Genomic DNA, 23,617 nt, shown 5'->3' on the forward strand with positions numbered 1-23,617 from the left:
CCACACAATCATCAACCACTACCATACTTCTCCCACCGTCACCCCTCTCCCCACCCCTTCTCCGTCCAACTTTAGTCTCAGCCACGCCCCCCCCCCCCCCTCTCCCTACCCCCAGCATAAGTTATGGTTGCTGTTCTGTAAGAAAATAAAATGTCCACCATAGATTTTCGCATGTTTTATTACTGACAAAAGTGAAGTGTAATACATGAATGCTAAAATCTTTCATTTAAAATATCCGAGTATATCAACGATATATTTACACGCTATTGTTACAAGAATATGTAACTTTCAAACATTTTTTTTTCACAAGAATTTGTAAAACTCTAACAGATTTAGTGTTTTTGAAATAATGTGTAACTTTCTAACAAAATGTAGTGTTGCCGGCAACTATAATTAACGAAAACAGAAGACAATAGAACATTGATGTTTAAGTAGATAAAATAGTTTACAAAAATAGTTTAAACTTTCTAGCAAACAAATATTCAAATTATACTCTAGCTTAATATTTAAGTGAGTACGCTAAACGTACTGGAAAGTTACCTGGGGAAAAAAACTGAGATTATATAACATCATTTGTGAGAACGGCTACACGAAATATTTTCTGTTCCAAACTTCGCACTAAAATTCTGCCCCGACTCCGAACTAAATGTCTACAAACTTCAAATATCGCTTGAAGGATTATTGAAGGATTATTGTGTGCTCATCATTACGCATCACGTCACAATCACGTGGTTTCGTTCGTCATCACAAATTAAAATACGACAAAAATACTTACAGAATATTTGGCACTAAATAAACGTTTAGTTTACAAAAAAAATTTTTTTTAAATAATAAGGTAAAATATGTTTCAAGCTCGTTTGCTTTTGTTTGCTATAATTCAGTACCAAGAAAAATTAAATGTTGCCTTAATGCCGTATTACATAAATAAAAAATTCCCATTCAACTGTCTTTAATAAACTGAAAACCGTTTCTTTCAAATCAACTCTCCCATTTAATAAAACAAGTATACCACATATTATGCTTTCCACACTACCAAATATCTTTAATTTTCAGGCCAAAAATAGAAAATATTATAGAAAAAAATATAATACAAATAAAACTCTTCTAAAAATAGTTAATTAAATATTATAGAAAAAAATATAATACAAATAAAACTCTTCTAAAAATAGTTAATTAATTTAGACAAATTTATCTTTTCTACTCTTTAAAATTTTACTAAAATTTAAGCATAATAAACATCTACGTATTTAAAAAATGACATTAACCTTGATTATTTCCTATGTAAAATGTGGATGTAATTTCATTTTTGAACCCATCAACATATAAAGGCACTAGACATTTTTGTCTCAAGAAATCAACAGATTAGAACTGTCTAAACATAAACATAAACTTCAGTCATACATTTTGTATGTTAAATCATTGCCCTAATTCATACATCCGTCTCTTAATTTACCTACATCTCAACTTGTTAGTATATCTAACGTCAGTGACAAGATTTCTGTTCCTCCATGACAAAATAAAAATATAACAAGTAGGTTGTATACAGCAAAAATATTAAATAACAATAAAATCTTGTCGAATATACACAGAGAAAGGGGAGACAAACAGACCATCTAAGATCAGATAACCGGTCTATTCATAACACAGACTAAGAATGTTTGTATTCAGTTCAGTTCTTTCAACTAAACGGCTTTACAGATTCAAGAAAATCTATTAAAATCGGTCAAATTATTCAAATTAACACCTCATTATAGTTACAATGTTTTAAGTCAAACAATTTGTTTTTACAGGATATGTGTAGCTAAAGTTGCTATTTGCATTTGATGTGATTTTTATGTAATGCTAGTTTTATGTGATGTAATTTATATGGAAGTGCTTGTGTTATTTGATGTCATGTATTTGTAAGTTTTTGTGGTATTTGATTTGCATGAAAGTGTGTGTGGTATTCGTTGTGATTTATAAGTAGTGCTAGTTGTAATTTATGTGATTTACATGTACCTTGTAAGAGCTTGTGGAATTTGATGTATATGTAAGTGATTGTGCTATTTTATGTATATGAAAGTACTATTTGTATATAATATGGTGTGATGAATAGGTAAGTGTTTGTGTTATTTGATGTACATGTAAGTGCTATTTGTATATTATATGGTGATGTATATGTAAGTGCTTGTGGTATGTGGTGTGATCTTGTAACTGCTACACCAAACATCCACTGACGACCGGGTGTTTGTTGATTCAATGTTGACTACAAGTTTCAACAAGCAAGGCTAGAACATGCAACATTCGGAGTTCTTCCCTGTTTTATCATTAGTTTACTGTCATTGAAACATAGGCACTGTGTGGGATAGTAACACGACCCCTGGTGTAGGGGTCGCTGTCAGAGCATTGTGTCAGTGCCACTAGGCTGGAGGCATCTCTTGGTGCTCTTCACTGATGAAGAACGAGGCCTTGTTGCTGACGTCATTGAAGCTTCCGTTTCCGTTGAACTTGTGGTAGCTGTTGTCTGCCACGATTGATGAAATCTGGCACAATGTAAACAAACAATAATTAGGTTCAGGATTTAGCTAATTATAACTCATTTTAAATTTAGCTAATTATAACTCATTTTAAAAAACATAAGTAGTCACATATTTTTGAAGATCCAAAGTGATGATCTAATTGAATTCATGTATGTTTTATTGTATATATATATATATATATATATATATATATATATATAGATATAGATATAGATATAGATATAGATATAGATATAGATATAGATATAGATATAGATATAGATATAGATATAGATATAGATATAGATATAGATATAGATATAGATATAGATATAGATATAGATATAGATATAGATATAGATATAGATATAGATATAGATATAGATATAGATATAGATATAGATATAGATATAGATATAGATATAGATATAGATATAGATATAGATATAGATATAGATATAGATATAGATATAGATATAGATATAGATATAGATATAGATATAGATATAGATATAGATATAGATATAGATATAGATATAGATATAGATATAGATATAGATATAGATATAGATATAGATATAGATATAGATATAGATATAGATATAGATATAGATATAGATATAGATATAGATATAGATATAGATATAGATATAGATATAGATATAGCTATAGATATAGATATAGATATAGATATAGATATAGATATATATATAGATATATAGATATATATATATAGATATATATATATATATATATATATATATATATATATATATATATATATATATATATATATATATATATATATATATATATATATATATATATGAGGAATTATTATTTTGCCTTAAACCAAATAAAATTCATTTTGTTAAGCGCAGGAATAATTAGACGTCACAATAATATATCATAATATATATATATATATGACTCGTTGGGTAAGGGTGGTAGATGTCTGACCTTGGAATGGGAGATCTGCTCAAGGTCATCCTTCTTCTCCTCCTTCTTCTTGGAGCGGGTGGGCGGCAGGATGTCGTCCAGGTACTTGAGCTCGTTCTGGGTGTAGCTGACCTCCAAGATCTTCCGCACCACCCCCGTGAACAGGACCTGGGGGGGGGGGGGAGTTACGTCATGTATAACGATTATATCATAAACTACTGTCTAACAAGCTAGTCACGTTTCAAATCTCATGTCTACAAGTTAAAAAATTATCTTAGTTTAATGTAAAAAATAACAAAAAGTTTTTCTTATGATGATGATAGTAGAACAAGGGAAGTACTTTAGCAATCAAACATGGGAGGTAACTAGCTGTACCTACCAGTAGAGGGAAGATAATGGAGATGCTCTTGATACTTTTAACGACCCAGAGGGCGATCAGGCAGATGGTCTGGATGAGGGTGAAGATGTGGACTCGCCACAGTGGCACGTGTCTCAGGTAGATGTGGTCGGGTTGGTACTTGACAGGCATCATCAGCAGCAGGATGCGGTCAATGAACTGGGGGATAGGAGGGGTCAATGAACTGGGGGGATAGGTGGGGTCAATGAACTGGGGGGACAGGTGGGGTCAATGAACTGGGGGATAGGAGGGGTCAATGAACTGGGGGATAGGAGGGGTCAATGAACTGGCGGATAGGTGGGGTCAATGAACTGGGGGATAGGTGGGGTCAATGAACTGGGGGATAGGTGGGGTCAATGAACTGGGGGATAGGAGGGGTCAATGAACTGAGGGGATAGGTGGGGGTCAATGAACTGGGGGGATAGGAGGGGTCAATGAACTGGGGGGATAGGTGGGGTCAATGAACTGGGGGGATAGGAGGGGTCAATGAACTGGGGGGATAGGAGGGGTCAATGAACTGGGGGGATAGGTGGGGTCAATGAACTGGGGGATAGGAGGGGTCAATGAACTGGGGGATAGGAGGGGTCAATGAACTGGGGGATAGGTGGGGTCAATGAACTGGGGGGATAGGAGGGGTCAATGAACTGGGGGGATAGGAGGGGTCAATGAACTGTGGGATAGGTGGGGTCAATGAACTGGGGGATAGGTGGGGTCAATGAACTGGGGGATAGGAGGGGTCAATGAACTGAGGGATAGGAGGGGTCAATGAACTGGGGGGATAGGTGGGGGTCAATGAACTGGGGGGATAGGAGGGGTCAATGAACTGGGGGGATAGGTGGGGTCAATGAACTGGGGGGATAGGAGGGGTCAATGAACTGGGGGGATAGGAGGGGTCAATGAACTGGGGGGATAGGTGGGGTCAATGAACTGGGGGATAGGAGGGGTCAATGAACTGGGGGATAGGAGGGGTCAATGAACTGGGGGATAGGTGGGGTCAATGAACTGGGGGGATAGGAGGGGTCAATGAACTGGGGGATAGGAGGGGTCAATGAACTGGGGGGATAGGTGGGGTCAATGAACTGGGGGGATAGGAGGGGTCAATGAACTGGGGGATAGGTGGGGTCAATGAACTGGGGGATAGGAGGGGTCAATGAACTGGTGAGATAGGTGGGGTCAATTAACTGGGGGATAGGTGGGGTCAATGAACTGGGGGGATAGGAGGGGTCAATGAACTGGGGGATAGGAGGGGTCAATGAACTGGGGGGATATGTGGGTCGGGATCAATGAACTGGGGACATATGTGGGTCGGGGTCAATGAACTGGGGAGATATGTGGGTCGGGGTCAATGAACTGGGGAGATATGTGAGTGGGGGTTAATGAACTGGGGAGATTGGAGGGGTCAATGAACTGTGGTGATATGTGGGTGGGGCTCAATGAACTGGGGAGATAAATGGGTCTGGGGTCAATGAATTGGGGAGATTGGAGGTTTCTGGACAGTGGGACTGAGAACATTTGCTTTAACTAGAGCATCACTGTGTTGACTCATTTCTTGTACCTAGACTACACCTGACCCTGACCCTGCACTCACCTGCATCCCTCTGAGAGCTGAGTACCCCATGTAGAAGAAGACACCGTACAGCACTGGCATCGGAATTACCTGCACACAGGTAATACTTTATCAACACACAGGTAATACTTTATCAACACTCAGGTAAAATCATATCAACACACAGGTGAAATTTTATCAACACACAAAGAAGATCGTATTAACACACACAGGTAGCACTTTATCAACACACATGTAAGATATTATCAACACACGGGTAAGATTGTAAATACACGTTAAAGATTTGATCAAGCGAATCTACTTCACTCACTCCATAAGACCTAATTAAAGAAAGATCTAATTAAAATGGAGGTGAGCATGTCTAAGCACGTGCCGACACTGACCTTGAGGATGTTGGTGATGAAGACGGCAGCTCCTGAGAGAATACCTACAAGCAGGGCTGTCACTCGGTTCTCTCTGTGAAGGTCAAGGTTGTATGATTGGTGTGGTACTCAACAATTCACACACACATGTAACTGACCACCAATTGACACACACACATGTAACTGACCACCAATTGACACAAATAATTGACCACAAATGGAATCGCGCTTTGTTTACTGATGGTACAACATCATTTCAACACAAACAAAGTTCACAGCTGTGGTATGGTGGTGTTTAGCCATATCAGGTGGATGTAGAACACACAGGTGAACTACGATGTGTGTGTCAGTATGGCCATAGGACACTTAAGATGAACGGTCAATCATGACTCATCCGACATCAATGAAGTACGACCTAAAGCATGACTCAATCCGACATCAATGAAGTACGACCTCAAGCATGACTCAATCCGACATCAATGAAGTACGACCTAAAGCATGACTCAGTCCGACATCAATGAAGTACGACCTCAAGCATAACTCAATCCGACATCAATGAAGTACGACCTCAAGCATGACTCAATCCGACATCAATGAAGTACGACCTCAAGCATGACTCATTGGACACCAAGAAAGGACAACCAGCATAACTCACTGACGCGAATGTAAGACTGCCATGACTCTCTTGACGCAAAGAAATGACGGTCTTAAGCATGACTCACCTGACGCCATGAACGGCATGACTCACCTGACGCCATGAACAACATGACTCACCTGACGCCAAAGAAGAACGCCATGACTCACCTGACGCCATGAACGCCATGACTCACCTGACGCCAAAGAAGAACGCCATGACTCACCTGACGCCATGAACGCCATGACTCACCTGACGCCATAAACGCCATGACTCACCTGACGCCATGAACGCCATGACTCACCTGACGCCATGAACGCCATGACTCACCTGACGCCATGAAAGGACGGCCATGACTCACCTGACGCCAAAGAAGAACGGCATGACTCACCTGACGCCATGAACGCCATGACTCACCTGACGCCATGAACGCCATGACTCACCTGACGCCAAAGAAGAACGCCATGACTCACCTGACGCCATGAACGCCATGACTCACCTGACGCCATAAACGCCATGACTCACCTGACGCCATGAACGCCATGACTCACCTGACGCCATGAACGCCATGACTCACCTGACGCCATGAAAGGACGGCCATGACTCACCTGACGCCAAAGAAGAACGGCATGACTCACCTGACTCCAAGAAAGGACGGCCATGACTCACCTGACGCCATGAACGCCATGACTCACCTGACACCAAGAAAGGACGGCCATGACTCACCTGACGCCAAAGAAGAACGGCATGACTCACCTGACGCCAAAGAAGAACGCCATGACTCACCTGACGCCATGAACGCCATGACTCACCTGACGCCAAAGAAGAACGGCATGACTCACCTGACGCCATGAACGCCATGACTCACCTGACGCCATGAACGCCATGACTCACCTGACGCCAAAGAAGAACGCCATGACTCACCTGACGCCAAGGAAAGACGGCCTCTCCCCCGGGGCTGTGCTCTCAGACTGTTTCTTCAAGGAGTTGATGTGGGCGATGGCTGAGACGGTGGCCGCGACGTACCAGGGCAGGCCCAGCAGAGAGTGGATGGCCACTAGGATGGCTAGCACTAGTAGGTCCAGGTGGTAGCCTTTACCTTTCTGTAACGTATGGAAGAGTGTCAGTCGTGTTAAACTCAGGAGGGTTGTCAGGTTAAACTCAGAAGGGTTGTCAGTCGTGTTAAACTCAGGAGGGTTGTCAGGTTAAATTTAGAAGGATTGTCACTCGTGTTAAACTCAGAAGGGTTGTCGTATTAAACTCAGAAGGGTTGTCGTATTAAACTCAGAAGGATTGTCAGGTTAAACTCAGAAGGGTTGTCAGGTTAAACTCAGAAGGGTTGTCTTAATTTAACTATACATTTTAAAAATAATAAACAAATTGATAAACTGTTAAAACAAAGCAACCAAGCAAATTTTAAAAAATATGAATAAAGTTAGTCTTAGTAGACCTATTTGATAAAGCTATTAGTTTTATAATTAAGTATAACTCAAAGCACAATTCTATCATGTACAGACTGTAAATAATAGACATAATGTCGTATATAAAGTTTAAAATATGTGTTTTATATCATAATAATTATTTGTTTTTCTTTTTGGTTTATTAATATTAGGTATTTTAAGTATTTCTAAATATTTTGTAAACAAAATAATTGAGTTGTGTCCCTTGGATTTGGATAAATTTGGTAATATTAATGATTACAACAATTTCAGTTGATATCTTTTAATAAGACAATATGTTTAATGTATGGGTCGGCAACCTTTTGATACGCAAGAGCCAAAAAGTTACAATTTACAAACTTTCCCAGTTTTTAAAGAGCCACAACATTTTTGGTTCAATATTCGGTATTTGATAAGGATTATGTAAATAAAGTTGATTTGTTATTTAAAATAAATAGCTTTAAATGTGAAATAATATTTATTCATATAAAAACATAGACAAGTTTCGCCAGAATAGTAAAAAATTTTCTTTACGGATATCACCGGCTCAGGAGGGGTCTCCCATTAGCCAGTCAGGCCTCAACACGGCAAACACCGACTAACTGGCTTGAATATCGGTTTGAATAACTTGCATCGTTCGCTTCTATCCTTTGGTTCTCGCCAGGCTTATCTTCCATCCCACTGAACGCAGAGTAAAATCGTACCCTATACTATAACTATTAATATTTGTGCAAGGAGCTGGAGAGCCGCATCTGTACGTCAAAAGAGCCGCATGCGGCAGCTCGCGAGCCGCCGGTTGCCGACCCCTGGTCTAATAAAGAATTCAATAGCATATTAGTCTCAGGATGTTCAATATTATAATTATATAAATATCTATTCAGTGGAGAGGCCTGACATACACATAAATATATTTTAAATCTTATATAATGTGTGGGAAGATGTTCAATTAGAATGGCTTCAACTTGACTTACAGATACTAGCTAAATAGCTGGCCATTATACCGACAGATTACAACCATGAAGGATTAAACTTAACATAATAATAGACATTGGCCATAGCACCATGCCATTCCAGATCGAACTAAATCTTACTCTGGTGGTATTGAATACGATATTGAAACAGTGCCTAACATTTTGCTTAGAAAAATACATTTAATCTAAAACTTACAAGAATATAAATTAACACATGTGTCACCACTTATCTGCCTCACCATTTGTGTCACCACTCAACACATGTCTCACCACCTGTCTCACCACTCAACACATGTCTCACCACCTGTGTCACCACTCACCACCTGTCTCACCACCTGTGTCACCAGTCGACACCTGTCTCACCACCTGTTTCACCACCTGTCTCACCACTCACCACCTGTCTCACCACCTGTCTAACCACTCACCACTAGTTTGTTCTCCCTACGGTTGACTATAACTGCGGTGATCTGCTGGTCCATGAAGATCAAAATGGTGGCCAATATGGCTGGAAGGCCAGCTGCAATTGCCAACCACCAGGGGTTGGGGCCACCTATCGGGTTGACAACCCAACCACGGGCGTAATATTTTGTCGGCTGAAAGTTGCAAAACAAAAGATGTGCCAAACAAAAGTTGTATCAAAACAAAAGTTGTATCTAATTTTCTACTATGTGCAGCTAAATCAGTTATTGTTAAGAGTTGCATCTAAAATATGAACTACGTAAATTTTTTGTTATAGCTATGAAATACTTTTTTAACCTTTTATAAGATACAAGCTATAGGCTATAGGAATACAAGAATACGCAATTATATTTTGTACCAGGTTTTTCTACACAAAGGCTTTAATAGAGAACCAGTACAGGGTCAAATACACTGACCTTGAACTCGCTGGGTACAATCAGCTTGGGTGTCGGGAGCCCCAGGGCGGCGTCCACACCCACCATGGACAAGATGGCGATCAGCACGGAAAAGTCGCCCAGGATGTTGCGGATCTGAAACACGAAAAGTCGCCGTCACAGTTAACTTGGTTAACTAAACTTGATTCAGTTTTACTCTCACCAATGTACGCTAACAGTACAAAATTAAGTGTAATTAAACCAATAGACAGTTCTGTTTCCTATATCTAGTTGATCAACAGGTATATTTTAGTTTAAAGCTAATCAATCAACACATACACACTAGCTTAAATCTAACCAATCCACACGTACATACTAGTTTAAATCTAACCAATTAACACGTACATACTAGTTTAAATCTAACCAATCAACACGTACATACTAGTTTAAATTTAACCAATCAACACACACAGGCCAGTTTAAATTTAGCCTATTAACGCACGCTCCCAGGTTTAAATCTAACCAATCAGCACACGCCCTTAAGTTCAAATCAAACCAATCAGCACACGCCCTTAAGTTCAAACCAAACCAATCAACACTCACGAAAGACGGGAAACACGGCCAGTTCCTGAAGTCGACAAGGAAGATGGCGATGAAGAACGTGCAAGCGAAGATGATGCAGGAGAACATGAAGGCGTCGGGCACGAAGTAGAGGGGTTTGCAGGCCCAGGCTAGCGACCCCTCCAGGGTGGCGTTGGCCGTCTCTGACGCCTTCATGGCGCAGAACGTTTCGTTCAGTGCCTTGAACGTCTCGTTGGCCAGTGGTAGTGGCGTCATGGAACTGTTCCAACCGGCAGCTGCAGGACAGAGGTAGACAGGTTAGGTTAGTGGTAGTGGTAGTGGTAGTGGTAGTGGCGTCATGGAACTGTTCCAACCGGCAGCTGCAGGACAGAGGTAGACAGGTTAGGTTAGTGGTAGTGGTAGTGGTAGTGGTAGTGGTAGTGGTATTGGTAGTGGTAGTGGTAGTGGCGTCATGGAACTGTTCCATCCAGCAGCTACAGGACAGAGATAGACAGGTTAGGTTAGTGGTAGTGGTAGTGGTAGTGGTAGTGGCGTCATGGAACTGTTCCAACCGGCAGCTACAGGACAGAGATAGACAGGTTAGGTTAGTGGTAGTGGTAGTGGTAGTGGTAGTGGTAGTGGTAGTGGTAGTGGCGTCATGGAACTGTTCTAGTCAGTATCTACAGGACAGAGGTGGAAAGGTTAGGTTTAGAGGGTTAGTTGACTAAAGATAAGTAGCGACACGTCTAATTTGATGGTTAGGTTAGGGGGAGGGGACTGAAGCAAAGTGGTCACACGTCTAACTTGCAGGTCTAACTTGATGGTTAGGGTTAGAGGATTATGCCAGTATGCTACACATCTAACTGAATGGTTAGGTCAGAACTGAGGCGTTTAATGCAATCATTGTTGCCATAGTCCGCCCAACTCTGAAGTGTAGGGAAACAAAGGTGGCTGGTTATAGTTCTGACTACATTATCCCATTGTATGTCGCAGATGAACTCTACTTCATCTGCCCATTTGACTTGAGCACAAACAGGAAAAGATGTTGATGAGTGTTGTCCTGAGGAGTCCAGTAATTTGATCTTGTCAAACTAAACTGTTCAGCCTCTTAAGAAACTGTTTCACTCTACCTTTGTCAACATAAGGTGTTAAAATAATGAAATCTTTAGGCGAATACAGCCTAATAAATAAAGCTGATACAAGCTATAAATAAAATGTGTTGGTTAGAAGTCAGGCAGCCTTGAGTACTGGTCTCTCCTGATCCAAAACGTAATTAAAACATTGATTGGCCTCTCCTGATCCTAAACTTAAATAAAACATTGAATCAATGACAATAAACATGACAATATTCGCCCTGACGTGAAAAGTTTTTCGGAAAAATGTCTGCTTTTATTTGATTGTTAAGACTTAACATATTTTAACAGCATTGAACACACGCTGAGTACCGGTGATAAATTGAACATTGCTGTATTGTGTTATCTGGGGGGGGGGGGGGGGGGCGGTCGACACGTTGCTATTGATTGGTTGATCAAACCGGGGGAGTTAATAGGCTGATAACAAGGCTGGCACGAGTCAAAATGACCAAATCGTAAATAAATGGAGTCATTTACAGCTTAGGAAGAAAACTATCGTCTGTTTGTGGCTTGAATTAGAGGCTGTGGTTTACAGGTGTGGTTTACAGATGTGGTTTACATGTGTGGTTTACAGATGTGGTTTACAGATGTGGTTAACAGGTGTGGTTTACATGTGTGGTTTACATGTGTGGTTTACAGATGTGGTTTACGGGTGTGGTTTACATGTGTGGTTTACGGGTGTGGTTTACATGTGTGGTTTACATGTGTGGTTTACATATGTGGTTTACGGGTGTGGTTTACATGTGTGGTTTACGGGTGTGGTTTACGGGTGTGGTTTACGGGTGTGGTTTACATGTGTGGTTTACATATGTGGTTTACGGGTGTGGTTTACATGTGTGGTTTACATGTGTGGTTTACAGATGTGGTTTACGGGTGTGGTTTACGGGTGTGGTTTACATGTGTGGTTTACGGGTGTGGTTTACATGTGTGGTTTACGGGTGTGGTTTACGGGTGTGGTTTACATGTGTGGTTTACGGGTGTGGTTTACATGTGTGGTTTACGGGTGTGGTTTACGGGTGTGGTTTACATGTGTGGTTTACATATGTGGTTTACGGGTGTGGTTTACATGTGTGGTTTACATGTGTGGTTTACAGATGTGGTTTACGGGTGTGGTTTACATGTGTGGTTTACATGTGTGGTTTACAGATGTGGTTTACGGGTGTGGTTTACATGTGTGGTTTACGGGTGTGGTTTACATGTGTGGTTTACGGGTGTGGTTTACATGTGTGGTTTACGGGTGTGGTTTACATGTGTGGTTTACGGGTGTGGTTTACGGGTGTGGTTTACATGTGTGGTTTACATATGTGGTTTACGGGTGTGGTTTAGATGTGTGGTTTACGGGTGTGGTTTACATGTGTGGTTTACGGGTGTGGTTTACATGTGTGGTTTACGGGTGTGGTTTACATGTGTGGTTTACGGGTGTGGTTTACATGTGTGGTTTACGGGTGTGGTTTACGGGTGTGGTTTACATGTGTGGTTTACGGGTGTGGTTTACATGTGTGGTTTACGGGTGTGGTTTACATGTGTGGTTTACGGGTGTGGTTTAGATGTGTGGTTTACGGGTGTGGTTTACATGTGTGGTTTACGGGTGTGGTTTACATGTGTGGTTTACGGGTGTGGTTTACGGGTGTGGTTTACATGTGTGGTTTACGGGTGTGGTTTACATGTGTGGTTTACGGGTGTGGTTTACGGGTGTGGTTTACGGGTGTGGTTTACATGTGTGGTTTACGGGTGTGGTTTACATGTGTGGTTTACGGGTGTGGTTTACATGTGTGGTTTACGGGTGTGGTTTACATGTGTGGTTTACGGGTGTGGTTTACATGTGTGGTTTACGGGTGTGGTTTACGGGTGTGGTTTACATGTGTGGTTTACATATGTGGTTTACGGGTGTGGTTTACATGTGTGGTTTACGGGTGTGGTTTACATGTGTGGTTTACGGGTGTGGTTTACATGTGTTGTTTACGGGTGTGGTTTACATGTGTGGTTTACGGGTGTGGTTTACATGTGTGGTTTACGGGTGTGGTTTACATGTGTGGTTTACGGGTGTGGTTTACATGTGTGGTTTACGGGTGTGGTTTACATGTGTGGTTTACGGGTGTGGTTTACATGTGTGGTTTACGGGTGTGGTTTACGGGTGTGGTTTACATGTGTGGTTTACATATGTGGTTTACGGATGTGGTTTAGAGATGTGGTTTACAGATGTAGTTTACGGATGTGGTTTACATATGTGGTTTACAGATGTGGTTTACAGATGTGGTTTACGGATGTGGTTTATAGATGTGATTTACAGATGTGGTTTACACGTGTGGTTTACACGTGTGGTTTACGGATGTGGTTTGCAGGTGTGGTTTACTGCCATTTATAGCATCAGAGATTTCAGATTTAGGAAAAGGTTAAAGGTTAACTTAGGTATCACACTGTCTTGTTTATATGTGTGTCATGGAGATGTCACGTGGTGGGAGATGACACGTGACGTTTGTTGTTTTTATTTTTGTTAATTTGGTAATCGTTTCAGTTCTGTTGGCAGGAAGGTATAAACCTTTGATACTAAGTTAGTGCACACCAAAAGGTTAACAGCAGACGACAGACTTACGTGGTGTGTAGTTACAGAAACAGTGAGGTTTTTCTGGCCATGGTGGAGGGTGGAGCCGCACAGGATTTTCTATTTCAGCAATGTCCGCCATTTTCTTGAAGGCCTCGTAGATGAAGATGAGCGCAATCAATGAAGCGAAACTCTCCTCAGTGAAGCGTGTGATGTACCTGACCAGCGCGCTCAAGTCAAAGGCCACCATCAACAGCAACATGCCGGCCGTCCAAATACCGATCCAGAACCGGAAGGGCAAGAAATCCCATTGGTTGTCCCTGTATAAGGTCAAGGTCGTGTATTGCGTCATGGAGAAATCAACCAATCCCGAATCGACCAATTATGATAAACAAAACAAATATCCTATTAAAGACAGAAGTTTTCTATAACAATTTTTTAATGTTCTTCTAAGGTATTAAGTAATTTCAAAATAGAAGTCAAAGCCCATAAATGGTGGGATATGTATTTATGTGTAGTTGTAGATGAGGGATTTCTTATCTACATAAAGTGTAGGTGTAAGAGAGGGATTTCTTACCTACAGGTGTAAGTGTAGGGGAGGAACTACTTACCTACAGAAGGTGTAAGTGTAAGGGATGAACTACTTACCTACAGAAGGTGTAAGTGTAAGGGAGTGGTTACTTATCTACAGAAGGTGTAAGTGTAAGGGAGTGGTTACTTACCTACAGAAAGTGTAAGTTTAGGGGATGAACTACTTACCTACAGAAGGTGTAAGTGTAAGAGAGTGGTTACTTACCTACAGAAGGTGTAAGTGTAAGGGGTGGTTACTCACCTACAGAAGGTGTAAGTGTAAGGGAGTGGTTACTTACCTACAGAAGGTTTAAGTGTAAGGGAATGAATTACTTACCTACAGAAGGTGTAAGTGTAAGGGAATGAATTACTTACCTACAGAAGGTGTAAGTGTAATGGGAGTGATTACTTACCTACAGAAGGTGTAAGTGTAAGGGAGTGATTACTTACCTACAGAAGGTGTAAGTGTAAGGGAGTGATTACTTACCTACAGACGGTGTAAGTGTAAGAGAGTGATTACATACCTACAGAAGGTGTAAGTGTAAGGGAGTGATTACTTACCTACAGAAGGCGTAAGTGTAAGGGAGTGATTACTTACCTACAGAAGGTGTAAGTGTAAGGGAGGGATTACTTACCTACAGAAGGTGTAAGTGTAAGGGAGTGATTACTTACCTACAGAAGGTGTAAGTGTAAGGGAGGAACTACTTACCTACAGAAGGTGTAAGTGTAAGGGAATGATTACTTACCTACAGAAGGTGTAAGTGTAAGGGAGTGATTACTTACCTACAGAAGGCGTAAGTGTAAGGGAGTGATTACTTACCTACAGAAGGTGTAAGTGTAAGGGAGGGATTACTTACCTACAGAAGGTGTAAGTGTAAGGGAGTGATTACTTACCTACAGAAGGTGTAAGTGTAAGGGAGGAACTACTTACCTACAGAAGGTGTAAGTGTAAGGAAGGAACTACTTACCTACAGAAGGTGTAAGTGTAAGGAAGGAACTACTTACCTACAGAAGGTGTAAGTGTAGGGGAGTGACAACTCACCTACAGGTGTAAGTGTAAGGGAGTGATTACATACCTACAGAAGGTGTAGATGATTTTCTCCAGCACCAACATGGGACCTGTGCTGCCCAGGATGTTGAGAGGCTGACCACTGAAGAGGGCGAAGATAATACCTGACACGGCCGCGGCAAGAATACACTCCATTACACCCTGAAATATGAGGTGAGATAATACACTCCATGACACCCTGAAATATGAGGTGAGATAATACACTCCATTACACCCTGAAATATGAGGTGAGATAATACACTCCATCACACCCTGAAATATGAGGTGAGATAATACACTCCATGACACCCTGAAATATGAGGTGAGATAATACACTCCATCACACCCTGAAATAGGAGGGGAGATAATACACTCCATGACACCCTGAAATATGAGGTGAGATAATACACTCCATCACACCCTGAAATAGGAGGGGAGATAATACACTCCATAACACTCTGAAATAGGAGGTGAGATAATACACTCCATGACACCCTGAAATATGAGGTGAGATAATACACTCCATCACACCCTGAAATATGAGGTGAGATAATACACTCCATCACACCCTGAAATATGAGGTGAGTTAATACACTCCATCACACCCTGAAATATGAGGTGAGATCATACACTCCAGCACACCCTGAAATAGGAGGTGAGATAATACACTCCATGACACCCTGAAATAGGAGGTGAGATAATACACTCCATGACACCCTGAAATAGGAGGTGAGATAATACACTCCATAACACCCTGAAATATGAGGTAAGATAATACACTCCATAACACCCTGAAATATGAGGTAAGATAATACACTCCATAACACCCTGAAATAGGAGGTGAGATAATACACTCCATAACACACTGAAATATGAGGTAAGATAATACACTCCATAACACCCTGAAATATGAGGTAAGATAATACACTCCATAACACCCTGAAATAGGAGGTGAGATAATACACTTCATAACACCCTGAAATATGAGGTGAGATAATACACTCCATAACACTCTGAAATAGGAGGTGAGATAATACACTCCAGCACACCCTGAAATAGGAGGTGAGATAATACACTCCATAACACCCTGAAATATGAGGTGAGATAATACACTCCATAACACCCTGAAATAGGAGGTGAGATAATACACTCCATCACACCCTGAAATATGAGGTGAGATAATACACTACATCACACCCTGAAATATGAGGTGAGTTAATACACTCCATCACACCCTGAAATATGAGGTGAGATAATACACTCCATCACACCCTGAAATATGAGGTGAGATAATACACTCCATCACACCCTGAAATATGATGTGAGATAATACACTCCATCACACCCTGAAATATGAGGTGAGATAATACACTCCATCACACCCTGAAATATGAGGTGAGATAATACACTCCATCACACCCTGAAATATGAGGTGAGATAATACACTCCATAACACCCTGAAATATGAGGTGAGTTAATACACTCCATCACACCCTGAAATATGAGGTGAGTTAATACACTCCATCACACCCTGAAATAGGAGGTGAGATAATACACTCCATAACACCCTGAAATATGAGGTGAGATAATACCTCCATAAAACCCTGAAATATGAGGTGAGATAATACACTCCATCGCACCCTGAAATATGAGGAGAGATAATACACTCCATCGCACCCTGAAATAGGAGGTGAGATAATACACCCCATAACACCCTGAAATATTAGTTCAGATAATACACTCCATAACACCCTGAAAAATGACCACAGACGGGTTCGTGTTACCTAGTTGATAGTAATCGTATGGGTATTTGGTCAGTCTTGGGAAGATGTCTACAGACCAAATGGTGGATAGCGACCTTAAGACGGATACATTTGCGACAAAAATGAAAAGAATTGTTGAATTTAGCAGTTTGCTAACAATTTTTCCATTTTTCTGTTTGAGTTATCCAGGTAAGTAAGGTATGAATAACTGTTATCTGCTATATACGATTTGAGGAACAAATGTCATCCCGATTGTACGTTTAATAAGTGAGATCCACTACATATTGTTTCGTAGCCAATTTTTTTTTTCAAAAATTAAAAATATGCTCATTGGTAAGTATGAATGCAATCTTGAACTTAATAATACATTTATTCTTGTACAAACGAATTACTTAAAATATTTTTGGTTTTCTATTTTAAAATAGATTCTAATTACCATTCTAAAAGTTCTTAATCACAAAGGTTAGACAAGCAGACTTAAAAGCATTTAATATTTGTAATGTGTTAAATAAATTTACAATTACATGTATATTTATATTTAATGCTACTGAATCTACCCGTTTTTAAAGATTTTATACAACCTTAAATATAAGTTGTATCCCTTGAATTTTTAAATCTTTTCAATGGGAAGTAACTAGCTAAATTTTAATATTCAGTGTAAATCTATTTTTAATCATTGCAATGTGTTTATAGCATAGTTTTTTAAAAAGAAATTTAATAAATTATTAGGTTGATTATCGAATATTACAATATATGTAAACATGTATTTTATTATTTCTTGATATTTTTTGTTATATATTATAATTCTAGCTTTCACGTGTTCCCTTGCACGTGCCGTGGCTATTGAAGATCTGACCTATAAACGATTAGTAACACTCGCCTCCTTAGGTGAGGAACACTCGCCTCCCAGGTGTACGAGCCTTACAGTTTGGAAACAGCTGGTTGAATGGTAGAGCGTTCGACCGCTAACGCGAAAGTCTCGAGTTCTAGTCCAGTGCTCGAGTCCGTTGGGTTCCTCAGTCCAGCCAGCTCTGATTTGTGCCCGGCTCACGTTAGGGAAAGTACAGGAACATGGTCATAGTGCTTGACAACATAACCCTTCATATGTCAAGGTCACTGAAACAGATGAACTCTACTTCACCTGCCACTGTGACCTTACTGTTCAAAAGGGTTTCTTTCTTCATTTAAAAAACTTCGATGTGTGAAGTAGGTCTATAGGTAATGAGACAGAATCTGTCAAACCTAGACGATAAAAAAATTATCGTTACCATGTACTGGTCTGTTTCCTGTCCCAGCATGCCGCCGAAGGTGACGTTTGGCGTCAGGGTGGCCAGGAAGATGTAGACAAAAGATGCCAGACATTGGATGTGGATGGCGTCGGTGTAGTCGCTGACGTAATGGGGCAGCTTACGCTTGATGTCATTCCATAGGCCACCAAATGGACTGGGGATGACAGGTGACATTTGGGTTGGTGGTGGTAGGGTTGGTGGTGGTGGTGGTGGTAGGGTTGGTGGTGGTGGTGGTAGGGTTAGGGGTGGTGGTGGTGGTGGTAGGGTTAGGGGTGGTGGTGGTGGTGGTAGGGTTGGTGGTGGTGGTGGTGGTAGGGTTGGTGGTGGTGGTGGTGGTGGTGGTAGGGTTGGTGGTGGTGGTGGTAGGGTTAGGGGTGGTGGTGGTGGTGGTAGGGTTAGGGGTGGTGGTGGTGGTAGGGTTAGGGGTGGTGGTGGTGTTAGGGTTAGGGGTGGTGGTGGTAGGGTTGGTGGTGGTGGTGGTAAGTTGGTGGTGGTAGGGTTGATGGTGGTAGGGTTGGTGGTGGTAGGTTTGGTTGTGGTGGTGGTAGGGTTGGTGGTGGTGAGGTTGGTGGTGGTAGGTTTGGTTGTGGTGGTGGTAGGGTTGGTGGTGGTGGTAGGGTTGGTGGTGGTGAGGTTGGTGGTGGTAGGTTTGGTTGTGGTGGTGGTAGGGTTGGTGGTGGTGGTAGGGTTGGTGGTGGTAGGTTGGTGGTGGTGGGGTTGGTGGTGGTGGTGGTAGAGTTGGTGGTCGTAGGGTTGGTGGTGGTTGGTTGGTGGTGGTGGTGGTAGGGTTCGTGGTGGTGGTAGGGGTGGTGGGGTTAGTTGTTGTAAGGTTGAAAGTGGTGGTAGGGTTGGTGGTGATGGGGTTGGTTGTTGTAGGTTTGGTGGTGGTAGTGGTGGTAGTGGTGGTAGTGGTGGTAGTGGTGGTGTTGGTGGTAATTGGTAAAATTGGTGATTAAGGATGGTTAGAGTTTGTACCTTTCGCTCTAAGTCGTAGAGCAAACGTCTACGGCTGAATGTCTCGAAAGGTTTTTATGTCTGGCCGCTGTGTAACACGGCCACGAACTCGGTGGCCGTGTCCCTAACTTGGCCATCGTGTCCCTAACTTGGCCATCGTGTCCCTAACTTGGCCATCGTGTCCCTAACTTGGCCATCGTGTCCCTAACTTGGCCATCGTGTCCCTAACTTGGCCATCGTGTCCCTTACTTGGCCATCGTGTCCCTAACTTGGCCATTATGTCCACAACCAACCACTCACGTAACAACCACTCTACAACCAACCACTCAAGTGACAACCACTCTACAACCAACCACTCACGTAACAACCACTCTACAACTAACCACTCAAGTGACAACCACTCTACATCCAACCACTCACGTGACAACCACTCTATAACTGGCCACTCACGTAACAACCAGTCTACAACCAACCACTTACGTGACAACCACTCTACAACCAGCCACCGACGTGACAACCAGCCTACAACCAACCACTCACGTAACAACCATTTTACAACCATTCTACAACCAACCACTTACGTGACAACCACTCTACAACCAACCACTCACGTAACAACCACTCTACAACCAACCACTCAAGTGACAACCACTCTACAACTAACCACTCACGTAACAACCACTCTACAACCAACCACTCACGTGACAACCACTCTACAACCAACCACTGACGTGACAACCACTCTACAACTAACCACTCACGTAACAACCACTCTACAACCAACCACTCAAGTGACAACCACTCTACAACCAACCACTCACGTGACAACCAGTCTACAACCAACCACTTACGTGACAACCATTCTACAACCAACCACTCACGTAACAACCACTCTACAACCAACCACTCACGTGACAACCACTCTACAACCAACCACTTACGTGACAACCATTTTACAACCAGTCTACAACCAACCACTTACGTGACAACCACTCTACAACTAACCACTCACGTGACAACCACTCTACAACCAACCACTGACGTGACAACCACTCTACAACCAACCACTGACGTGACAACCACTCTACAACCAACCACTTACGTGACAACCATTTTACAACCATTCTACAACCAACCACTTACGTGACAACCACTCTACAACCAACCACTTACGTGACAACCACTCTACAACCAACCACTTACGTGACAACCATTTTACAACCATTCTACAACCAACCACTTACGTGACAACCACTCTACAACCAACCACTTACGTGACAACCATTTTACAACCATTCTACAACCAACCACTTACGTGACAACCAGTCTACAACCAACCACTTACGTGACAACCATTCTACAACCAACCACTCACGTAACAACCACTCTACAACTTACCGTCCACTTATCACCAGGTCAGGATCCACGTGACTCTCCTCCTCATGACCCCCACCCCCTGAATGTCCGGCAAGTTGAGCTTTTGATGGAATCTTCCGGAATTTCTGCGAAACATCACAAGCATTCTAAACGTGTGACTACAAACAGGTTTTAAATAGACTTATTTTTTTGTCCGGCGGTGCTATATATATTTGTAGAAGCGTGTGGTGGTAGACTTGACCACTAAAGTTGGTGTCTACTATACCTGGTCTGGAACTTTGTCTGGTGGTTCTATCCTGATCTTAGGGTCCCACTCCCCCGGGGGTAGCACGGTCAGCTGTTCCAGGAACTCGTCTATGCCGGCCACAAGGTCGTCAACATCTCTGGCTTTGTAAGCCACCTCACGGAATACCTGCCGTCATAACATACAGGTGTAAGTCACGGAATACCTGCCGTCATACAGGTGTAAGTCACGGAATACCTGCCTTCAAGGTGTAAGTCACGGAATACCTGCCGTCATTACAGGTGTAAGTCACGGAATACCTGCCGTCATAACATACAGGTGTAAGTCACAGAATACCTGGCGTCATAACATACAGGTGTAAGTCACAGAATACCTGGCGTCATAACATACAGGTGTAAGTCACGGAATACCTGCCGTCATAACATACAGGTGTAAGTCACGGAATACCTGCCGTCATAACATACAGGTGTAAGTCACGGAATACCTGCCGTCATAACATACAGGTGTAAGTCACGGAATACCTGCCGTCACACAGGTGTAAGTCACGGAATACCTGGCGTCATAACATACAGGTGTAAGTCATGGAATACCTGCCGTCAGAACATACAGGTGAGTGTAAGTCACGGAATACCTGCCGTCATACAGGTGTAAGTCACGGAATACCTGCCGTCATAACATACAGGTGTAAGTCACGGAATACCTGCAGTCATACAGGTGTAAGTCACGGAATACCTGCCGTCATAACATACAGGTGTACGTCACGGAATACCTGCCGTCATACAGGTGTAAGTCACGGAATACCTGCCGTCATAACATACAGGTGTAAGTCACGGAATACCTGCAGTCATACAGGTGTAAGTCACGGAATACCTGCCGTCATAACATACAGGTGAGTGTAAGTCACGGAATACCTGCCGTCATACAGGTGTAAGTCACGGAATACCTGCCGTCATAACATACAGGTGTAAGTCACGGAATACCTGCAGTCATACAGGTGTAAGTCACGGAATACCTGCCGTCATAACATACAGGTGTACGTCACGGAATACCTGCCGTCATACAGGTGTAAGTCACGGAATACCTGCCGTCATACAGGTGTAGTCACGGAATACCTGCCGTCAGAACATACAGGTGAGTGTAAGTCACGGAATACCTGCCGTCATACAGGTGTAAGTCACGGAATACCTGCCGTCATAACATACAGGTGAGTGTGTTCTGTTATAGTTGAATGTTCAATTCTAGCTAAACCAGAGACGTATGACCAGTTTCAGTTAACTAGTCACGTGACTGGTGTACAAAAGATAACTTTTGTAAAACGAGTAAAACTTGACTGTTCATGTACTTAAAATGACTTGTTTGACAAAGAATATTTTGGTCTGTACATATCATTAAAATAAGAAACTGCAAGATCAAATAAGTTAAATTTAAATTAGGGGTGTGGAAAGAGATAATGTAGAAGAGCGAGATAACGAACCTCATCAACAAACATGGTGGACAGGCACCGCCCACTCTCCTGGTTGTCCTGGAGACTTCCCTTAGGTCCCAGCAGGAGGAAGACGAATCTGGGAGGAACAAACAAGATGGTTTACAGAATTGTCACGTGATTGTTGTCACGTGTTTATGTATTGATGCAAGAAAGTTGTGTTTGAATGAGTTTTATTAATACGTTTGTCAGCAGTTTGTTAACTGTTTAATAACGTTTCATATTTTATTACTTGACCAATCAGACCACATGTTAATAAATGAATCCGGTCTAATTTAAAAGTTTTAAATGTATAGCGAATTGGCGTGTGCAAGCTTTAGATTAGATATTATTAGCTATACCACTAATAAGAACGTTGTGTTTTTTTGTATGGATATACCACACAATATATATTATACACCATATATACCACATATACCATATGTATTACATATAATACATATTCCAAATATATCCCATAATATACTATATACATCACATATACCACCTAATATAGCACATACAACAAATACCACATAATATACCATATATACCATATATACCCCATATACCAAAAGGCACAGACGGACATATAGCGAATCAACACAACAATTGTGTCAGAAGTGTGTGAACCAGTTGTTTTAAAATGCTGGTGAGTAACTATACCCCAGGGGCACTCATCACATTACTAATTAACTCAGGTCAACCGGTCCTAGATGCTAGACAAATGCCAGCTGCCATTTCTACAGGCAACGTTAGCGGTTAAAATATTTTTTGAGGAGATTTGTGTTGGGACTTCATTTTATGTGCGATCATCATGTGCTGTTTTCTAAACAGCTAATGAGATAACCGATGGTATCTCTAAATTTAACAATATTTTATGTAAAGTATTAAAGTTTCCCTTCCAAGCCTGATGGTCTATGGGGCAAGTGAAGTAAAGTTCACCTGTTTCTGTGACCTCGATATATGAAGGTATAGTGTGGTCAGCACTATGCCCAGCCGTCTTTACTTGCCCTAGCGTGTTAGGTACCCAT

The 23,617-nt window shown here is 41.7% G+C and overlaps 1 protein-coding gene across 1 annotated transcript in view; it reads right to left on the reverse strand.

Annotated features, from left to right (window-relative positions):
* Positions 1–2,399: 2,399 nt before the first annotated feature.
* Positions 2,400–23,617, reverse strand: part of LOC131952610 (electrogenic sodium bicarbonate cotransporter 1) — a 48,827-nt gene continuing 27,609 nt past the window's right edge. The window contains exons 9-23 of the mRNA XM_059315357.1: positions 22,596–22,683; positions 21,143–21,289; positions 20,899–21,002; positions 18,526–18,700; positions 15,523–15,656; positions 13,928–14,196; positions 10,244–10,497; positions 9,683–9,796; positions 9,233–9,400; positions 7,322–7,500; positions 5,785–5,857; positions 5,423–5,491; positions 3,817–3,993; positions 3,459–3,605; positions 2,400–2,522 (exon numbers count right to left, since the gene is read on the reverse strand). Of these exons, the coding sequence (XP_059171340.1) occupies positions 2,400–2,522; positions 3,459–3,605; positions 3,817–3,993; positions 5,423–5,491; positions 5,785–5,857; positions 7,322–7,500; positions 9,233–9,400; positions 9,683–9,796; positions 10,244–10,497; positions 13,928–14,196; positions 15,523–15,656; positions 18,526–18,700; positions 20,899–21,002; positions 21,143–21,289; positions 22,596–22,683 (2,221 nt within the window). The remainder of the gene's footprint in view (positions 2,523–3,458; positions 3,606–3,816; positions 3,994–5,422; positions 5,492–5,784; positions 5,858–7,321; positions 7,501–9,232; positions 9,401–9,682; positions 9,797–10,243; positions 10,498–13,927; positions 14,197–15,522; positions 15,657–18,525; positions 18,701–20,898; positions 21,003–21,142; positions 21,290–22,595; positions 22,684–23,617) is intronic.

Source organism: Physella acuta, unplaced genomic scaffold (assembly GCF_028476545.2).
Source record: "Physella acuta isolate Inbredline_101_S28 unplaced genomic scaffold, ASM2847654v3 ptg000880l, whole genome shotgun sequence".
NCBI classification, from domain to species: domain Eukaryota; kingdom Metazoa; phylum Mollusca; class Gastropoda; family Physidae; genus Physella; species Physella acuta.